We start from the raw sequence: 9,250 nt of genomic DNA on the forward strand, positions 1-9,250 counted from the left end.
AGACAGATTCTCATTTTTATATATATAGATATTGTAATTTATCTACTGTTATGTCTTCAAGCATTTGAGGGAGGGCATTCGGCGAAAGCAACCGGATCTATGGAGTGCAAAGAATTGGATTCTTCATGATGACAATGAACCCTGTCACCAAGCTCTCCTCACTCACGGGTTTCTCACCAAAAACAACATGGTATTGCTTCTGCACCTACCCTATTTGCCAGATTTAGCACCTGCGGACTTCCATCTCTTCCCCAAGATGAAAATGTAGCTCAAAGGTCATCATTTTAACACTATTGTAAAAATCCAGAGCAAATCACAGAAGGTTCTCGACTCGCTTACGGAAAACAATTTCCAGGCTGGATTCCAAAAGTGACAGGATCGCTGGGACCAGTATATTGCTGCGTAAGGTGACTATTTCAAAGATGACGTTAAAACTTGGGCAAATAAGTTTTTTTTTTATTACACATAACTAGTCCTGGAGCCTATTGATACCACCTCATACTTGTCAGTTTAAATAATGTGAACTTTTATATTATTTATATCATAAAATTACTTGTGTTGGTGTTCACCTAGGATAAGTTAAACTGAAGCATTGCAAATCGAAACTGATCATGCTCAGTATTCACAGGTATCCAACACAGATCATCAATACATTATACCAAATAATATAAGGAACTTTAAAGGCAGTGAGCTGGCATAAACGTTAGCTCGCCAGGCAAAATGCTTAGTAGTATTTCGTCTGTCTTTACGTTCTGAGTTCAAATTCTGCCAAGGTTGACTTTGCCTTTCATCCTTTTGGGGTCAATAAATTAAGTACCAGTTGTGTACTGGGGTCAATCTAATTGACTGGCTCCCTCCCCCAATTCCTCATCTCTTAAATATAGAACTGTATAGAGATATACTATTGACAATCCAATAATTTATTTATATTACAATATTATATTAAATATTATGAATATAATATAACATAACATAATATTTATATAACATAAATAATTATTCTGTTGTGTCTGGAGAGAGTCATTCTCTTTTGGTGACTTATAATTTAACACACTCACCGGTGAGTGTGTTAAATTATAAGGCACCAAAAGAGAATGACTCTCCCCAGACACAACAAAATATGCTTCAACACACGAACTTACATAAAGAATCTTGCAAACCAAATCCAAAAATGAAATAAATAATTATAAAAACCATAAAAGGCCAACAAACTGTTTCGACTTACATTTTTTCTGATATACATAATCACAGTTCCATTATATATAAAGTCACTTCAGGGTCATGATTTAGACGATTATTATTAGTTAATTTAAACAACAATTTTTTGCAGTTATATATAGGTGAAGACTTGGATAATTATATACATTTTCAAAACTGTGTGTGTGTGTCTTGATGTTGTATACTGGATTCCCCATGGACTTATAATGGAATCCACAACCAGCAAGAACAAGGAAGGGACAGTATACATCTCTGATATAACTTTGTGATGAAGTCAAACCATTTTTATACTCCTATTGTTGGTTCTGATGCAGCAATGTGCCCTTTGGACTGAATAACCTACAAGATACCATTGCTGTAAGACTGTGGAAGATGTTTGGCCACACGCTATGCATATGCACAAAGAGATTCCTAAGTGGAAACCAGTGATGGCAGGGTATAGGAGGCAAGGTATAATGGCCAAGATCTGGTTGAAGACTGTGGAGAAGGATCTGGCAGATATGAGTCTGGCCAGGGGCAGATAGACGACAAGGCTTTCAACTATGCTAAGTGGAAATCTTTCATTGACATATGCATGTATATCCAGTGCGATTATAAGAAACTGTTCAATGAGAAAAAAACATGAGAGAGTGTAAATCTACCCAATAGAAGAACCAACCAACCAAGTTGATAGCAGTATGGTAAATAGAGCAATTAATTCTATGAAGGTAGTTGGACTTCAGATATTGTCTTTGATATGCTGAAGATATTTAACGAAGTGGCTCATGCATTAGTTATGTGCTTAGTCAATCAGGTTGAACTAGAAAGTGTATACCTAGTGACTAGTGAAGCAGCAGCATCAACTGGTATTAGAGCAAAGGAAATGCATTAAAGAAAGGCAACTACAGAGGCATCATATAAAAGTTACTGAAACAATTGCTACAGATACCCTCTTTGCAAGACAACTGAAAGAAGTACTTAGCTAGGAAGAAACCCCTACACTTAGAATTACAAGTAGATAAATGGTTTGTGTGAGCTGCAAAAGCCATGAATACAAATGTGGTTAGCAGTGAATTCAATGATAAGTTTAGTATGCATGTAGAGGTTCACCAGGACTCAGTCTTCAGCCATCTTCAGGCCATGACAGAGCTTTTTAAACTAGGTTGCCTGTGGGAACTCCTGTAAGCTGATAATCTACTTCTTATAACTGAATCTGTTGAAGATCTAATTTCAGATATGGAAGCAAAATCTAGAATGAAGAGACTTCAAAATAAACTTGTAGAAGGCTAGCATTTTAGTTACTGGGATATCATTAGGGAAAAAAATGCTATGCTTGATAATGTAGAAAAGGAAGCAGAAATCTCATATGGTGTACCCAGTTTAAACTATAGCTACAAAAGAGATATAGAGTGATTATAGGTAGGCTAATTGGGAAGATAGACTTCATACGTGGTAGATGCACAGGTACATCTAACAACTTAAAACAAATTCTCTCAAATGCTTGAACAACACCCAAGAAGCAATTAGCTATGGAGGTGGGTGCCCTGAAAGCATAGTAGCCAGAATAAAAACTGATTAGTAAAAGTTCAAAGAACTATTATCTCTGCTAGTAATAAAAGATTTCAGCATGATAGTAGCTCTTTAGATTGTAAACAAAATGCAATGCTGCATAACAGTAAGACATGAATGAAGAGGATTTGGAAGACTAGAAAGAAAAGAAGCAAGCATGATCTGCTGGGAGCACAAGTGTATTGAGAGAAAAACTAAATATAAGAGGTATCAGATGTAGTGCACGGAAACCAGACAGCAATGATCTTGCTCAGATGGTGCTGTTAGCGCTCCACTGGCACGGGTGCCTGTCATCGAATTTGGTTCAATTATGATTTCAATAACTTTCTGAAATCCGGTTCAGATTACATTTATAGTATTTTTGATGCATTTAGAAAAGGGTCATTTGCCTAGCTGATACAGTTTTTGTAAGATAGTGAAGATTTGTAAAAAATATTTATTTTCAAAGTCAAAAATGCAGTAAATCTTATTCACTGTGCCTTCCACCCCACTACCACTCATATGTTTTGCAATGAGTAACACCCAGTATTTCAAAAAGTCAAACTTCTGCTTTATGTACAATACTGCACATTTGTAAGTAAGAAACAGTCAGTTATATAGAAATTTATTTTATCAATTCCCAGAAAGAAGGAAGGTAAATCAACCTTGATAAAATTCGAACTCAGAACGAGTAATTAATATACAAGACATTTGACATTCTGCCGTTCTTATATCTTTCGATAATGGTTTTTCTTCAAAATAGGCTATGAACATATCCTTTCTTTTATGGACATCTCTCCTTCCCAACAATAATTTACTTTTAACCCTTAAAGCAGCCTTTGAGTTAGAAAAAAAAAAAACCTGTTACTCAGCCCTTTTTCTTGCTGCATGACTAAGTGACCTGCTTACATATATGAGCCAACAAAAGAGCCTCTGCATTTGGGTTTCTCAATCATATTTTACCTAAGGAACCCTTTGATTCCTATCTATCTTAGATGGACTCTCACAGTTATGCAATGTTTAAAAAATCCTATTATATTTCTTTAATTACATATTACTAGGAATTATATAAGAAAATTCGATGACAGGCTCCCGTGCCAGTGGAGCGCTAACAGCACCATCTGAGCAAGATCATTGCTGTCTGGTTTCCGTGCACTACATCTGATACCTCTTATATTTAGTTTTTCTCTCAATACACTTGTGCTCCCAGCAGATCATGCTTGCTTCTTTATTTTGTGTATTGTATAAGTATTTCATTGTACATAAATTTTAACAATAAAACCTTATAGGCACTGCCAAGGGCCATATGGGCCCCGGTTGAGAAGCACTGTTCTACATCGTTGCTAGACTTGCTAGACATGGTTATGGCTGGGATACCTTAGATCATAGGTCAGCTGGACAGGGTCGACTTGAGGTTGAATAACCACAACACATGAGCACTTATGGGAACTTATTCACATGAATAAGAGAAAGTACTATTCTGGATAATTACCTCCATCATAGTGGTCACTGTCGAAGGGATTCCTTTCTCATTTAGCTCATTTAGTCAAATTCACCAGGGAGAAAGGAACCTCATTATAAAACCATGAGCTTCACTGTGTACAAGAATGTCTACTAAAGAGGACAAGAAAAGAGATGCACAAAAGAATGGTGATGGCATTTGTAGAGCAGGGTAGAGGGTGGACGCAGTAGAGGAGAATAACAATGAATGATACCCTGTTATAGTTCACCCCCTAATTTCCCTGGTCTGTAAATTCAAAATAGTATTATCTTTATCTTTACAACATATTCGGTGGAAACAAAGACATATGGGGTTTTAAAAAATCCCAAAAAACCATGCCTATTACTATAACAAACACTTACTTACATTGTGTTTAAAGCACACATGCAAAAGAATAATATAAATAATACAAATGTGCAATGATGTCTTAGGCGAGTCATTACACCAATAATAACACACACAGATTCTCAAGACACAACAAAGTTTGTTTCAATACACGAATTCGTAACAAGAATCTTGCGCCCCAAACACAAAAACGATGTGCAATGATTATAATGGTAACAGAAAATAGATCTTCAGGTTAACGGAAAACAGTTTAGCAATCAAACTTGCGGAAGATTTGCGCAAGGGAAACTAGTACCACACTGTCAACAATCAAAATGTATAACCTTTTCTTAAGAAATATTATATATATATAGTCGTATATAATCACTGAAGGAATATTTAACGAGGTTTCGAATAACAAATTAAGTACACTGCCAACTGGAACATCAATTTCCACTTAGTTTATTGGAACGAAGACGGGAGTAAAGGAGCAAGTTAAAATTTAACTATATAATTTAATATATTACCCCCAAAATAGTAAACAGTAATGGAATCCGTTTTACAATTGTATCTTAAAACCACAGCTACAAATTTTATATATATATAACAGTTATTAGTTAGGGATTATCAGTCCGGACAAAATACTTTATAAACTCTCTGTTAGAACACCAGGCTAATAAGATTGTTTAGATTAGTAAAGAACTCCGCGTATTCTTGTGGCAGGGGCCGAGGTTATAGTTCATCACCATTCTATATTGTAATTCCTTAGTTATGTTCCAGTTATACTGGTTTTTACACAGATTGATTACAAGACAAGGAAAATATTTAATGACCATTATTTATGCCTTGTCATATATGTATATGTAGTACGTGTTAATACAAAAGAATGTTTGGTATGAATTTCTAGAGGAAAGGAAGTTAACGAAGTTTTATGAGTAAAGTAGGGAAAGAAGGGATATCAAAATCAACAGGTGAGAAACAATTTTAAATTGCATTGAGGAAATGTGACGAGTTTCGAAATCTCAAGTGGGAACTTATGAGAAATACTTATGGAAATGTTAGAAATATAATGATTAAATATACTTACAATCTGATTTTTATTTTCATAAAATCGAATATAGGCCTCGAGATGATCAATGTATTTACGAGTTGTTGGACCGTCTCCCTTCACATATCTGATCAAAGTCGAATCGTAGTCAGGGTTTGGTCGAAAAGACAAACCAGGATTGCCCCGAAAAATGCTTTCTGGCCCTCTCATACTGGGATAGTTCCAATCTAAGATATTGTAAACAGCGGCCAATAGCCCTGCTGTGAAGGAAAAGAGAACTGAATAAAATATGAAATAAAAGCCGATGAGCTTACACCATCTGCCCGGAGTTTTGTAGAAAATTGTGCCGTCTCTTGAGTTGTGCAAGAAATTTGATAGAGATACAGAGCGATCGTGGAATGTCGTTCGGCTAGGAACAGTGGTAACTGTGTCTACGTCTGAACTTGTACGTGACGCCATTTTATCAAGGTAAATTCAGGTGCGTCAATGGCGCTGTTTTACCTGACAGGTGTAATAACACCGATCTTCCGGATTACAAGTGTACTTATTTCCTTAATCACTTATTCTGACCAGTAAAACAGAACATAACGCAGGTGATTGAAGTTGTTAACAAAAATTAAAACTTAGTTCACTTTACAAAGTTGATCGACCACACGTGAAACTGTTTGAATATCCTCGCTTCTAATGACTTTAAATTCCGTTTGCTCCCCCCCTTCTCTCTCTCTCTCTCGTTTGTTCTTTACTCCACCCTCTCTCTTTCTCTCTCGTTTTATACCCACCTATTAGTTATAAATGTCGTTTAAGCATTTCGTTCTCACAAATACCAATGTACGAATTATCTTAAGATTAATCACTCCTGGTGACCTACAAAAATATCTTTATGGCGATCGCTGTGATTACATTAAAGTATCAGCTTTTAGTGTGGTTTGTGGAAATTACTCCAATTATTACAGAAAATATGACAAAAATGCATTTATTTATTAAATACACGAATGTTACTCGAGGAGATAATCTCAGCTCCTTCCCTCAGGCAACTTAATGTTTCTGTATATAAATAAATAAATAAAACTATTGTTATTATATCAGATCTGGCTTGAGTAGACCATGCTATGCTGACGAAATCCACCGAAATGGAAATATTTAAAGTTGTTCCTTTGTCTATAAAGATCAGATTTCCTCTTAAGCATGTTAATTAATTTTATTTAATTAATTCTTAATTTCTCGAGATTATATCTTCTTTCCTTCGAGAGAAACCAATAAGTAACGGGAAATTTCAATTAATTCTCTATCTTTTACTTGTTTCCATCATTAAACTACGCCCATGCTGGGGCACAGCCTCGAAGGAGTAAGTTGAACAGTACTTTTTTTCTAAGCCTGGTACCTGTTCTGTCAGTTTCTTTAAGCTGAACTGCTAAGTTATGGGGACATAAATAAACTAGCATTGGTTGCCAAGCAGTAGTTCCATCTCACTTTGTGACACCTTGGGCAAGTATCTTCTATTATAGTCCCAGGCTGACTAAAGCCACATGAATGTATTTGGTAGGTAGAAACTGAAGGAAGCCAGTCATATGTATGTGTGTTTTCTGTTTTCAATCATTTAAATTTTTCCTCTGAAGAAGGACATGGTTTCTAACAATGATACAAAGCTTCATCTTTGGAATGTAGATAACAAAAACAATGTCACATTTCAAACCTGAGAAAAGTCTTGCATAGTTTTATTGTTTCGCTTACAGATTGTATTTGTAATGTGTGAGTCAGTTGGTCGATTTCTTTTTCTGAAAACTCAAGCTTATCCAGACTGACACTTAGGTATTTACTTACAAAACCAAGTGCTCCAATCATCATTGGTATAAGTATAAATTTGTAATCCAGATATAGAAGCTAGAGGCTTCAAAGAAGTTGTCCATAGCTATCTTCTTTTTCTTAGATTTTCAAAGAGAGATTCACATCTGCAGGACAACTGATCTCTATGATAGTACGTACATTTTATTTTTTTTTTTTGTCCCAAACAACAATATCCAGCCTATTATATTTACATTTGACAGATGTTTTTATGGGAATGTTCCTTGTGCTGATATTTATGTATGTATTTAATAACAGGGGAGTTCTCTATATTCCAGGACAATCTTGTTTCCAAATGGCATTGTATATTGTTTTTGTAACAACATCATGTTGCATAGGGAGGTAGTACCTTGATGACATTTTTGGACCGCTGTTAATCACATGTGTGATGTCTTCCGCAGATAAATGACATAATCTACATTTTCAGTTGCATCTTGGAACTCCAAGGGCTTCACTGTCTCTTTTGTTCATTAGGTATTTAGTAACAATCTCCTGTTCTTGGATTGCAAATGCATAGCCTTCAAAGTGTGATGTGACACAGCAGTCATGAGTCTAAGAGAGGCTTCGCTTCATGTCAATGTTACTATCTTCAAGTCTTTGGGAAACATACCTGTGCATGGTCTTTTTTTTTTTTGGTATGCTGAGTGTTCCACCTCCAGGTCTTCTTTGAGGTATGCTAGTCCAGCTGATTTGGGATTGTATGGGAGGTCATCAGAAAAAAAGTGCTTCCTGAGGAGCTCACTTCCAACACACAGGACATAGTTTTCTTTTGTTTTCACCACTGTTAATGTATTTATTTCTGCTGCTGTTGTTTAGCAAGTGCTGTCTGAGAGAGACCATGTGACATTCAAAGGCTACTTGCACTGATCTCAAGCCTTCACTTCCTTTATCTCTTCTTAGGTAGAGCCTGTCAATATCACTATTTCTGTAGAGATTTCCAGTTGATGTTAAAATCTTGTAAGTTTTAATGTCTATGGAGTGGATTTCTTCTACAGACCAGTCAAGTATTCCAAATATTGGAATCAGCACTGGTACTACAAATGCATTGTGTGATATTGTCTTGTTGTAAGAGGGGAGTTCAGACTGCTATATTTTTCTTAGTCTGGTGTAATGTATGTATAGATGGATGGATGGGCAGACAGATGGATGGATGGGCAGACAGATGGATGGATGTGTGTGTATGCATGCATGTGTGTGTGTATGTATGTATGCATATGTGTGTGCGTATGTATGCATGTTTGTGTTTGTCCCAAGGGTTGTAAAAAATTAATTGATGCAAAATTAATTGCAATATATTGGTCCAATTAAATGATTCGAGTCATACTGCCAATTAAATAATTGATTGCTATCACATCAATTAATTGCAACATTGTCAGCAAAAGTTTTTCTTATGGCTCATATTTCATTCGATGTTCAATTGGCAAATACAGCATTCTATTATTATTTGAGGTATTGTGTTGATGCTTTGTTCTGACTGCTGATAATGATTCACAAATTGTCGTGCTTGGGAAATGACTATTGTGTATGTTGTCGAAGTGTTGACACTTGATTAGGACTACCAAGAAAGAGTCACACATTCTGTCATGTTTGGGAATTGGCTATTGTATATGTTGTCAAATAATCGCTGTTGAGTGATTCTTGGTTCTGACTGCTGAAAATAAGTCATTAAATCATAACTTCACCTGCAACGTGGTTGTATCTTGAATTCCGCTCCAACATATTAACTGAATCAGACTTTCATCAGTGGAGTGACAAAATATCTTCTGTTTTAAACTGTGGCGAAATATCTT

The 9,250-nt window shown here is 35.8% G+C and overlaps 1 protein-coding gene across 1 annotated transcript in view; it reads right to left on the reverse strand.

The window, feature by feature from the left end:
• LOC106879444 (sodium/potassium-transporting ATPase subunit beta) overlaps positions 1-6,343 on the reverse strand; it is a 14,246-nt gene extending 7,903 nt beyond the window's left edge. Inside the window, exon 1 of the mRNA XM_014928998.2 lies at positions 5,658-6,343. Within this exon, the coding sequence (XP_014784484.1) occupies positions 5,658-6,077 (420 nt within the window). The 5' untranslated portion in view covers positions 6,078-6,343. The remainder of the gene's footprint in view (positions 1-5,657) is intronic.
• Between the last annotated feature and the right edge of the window lie 2,907 nt (positions 6,344-9,250).

Source organism: Octopus bimaculoides, chromosome 20 (genome assembly GCF_001194135.2).
Source record: "Octopus bimaculoides isolate UCB-OBI-ISO-001 chromosome 20, ASM119413v2, whole genome shotgun sequence".
NCBI classification, from domain to species: domain Eukaryota; kingdom Metazoa; phylum Mollusca; class Cephalopoda; order Octopoda; family Octopodidae; genus Octopus; species Octopus bimaculoides.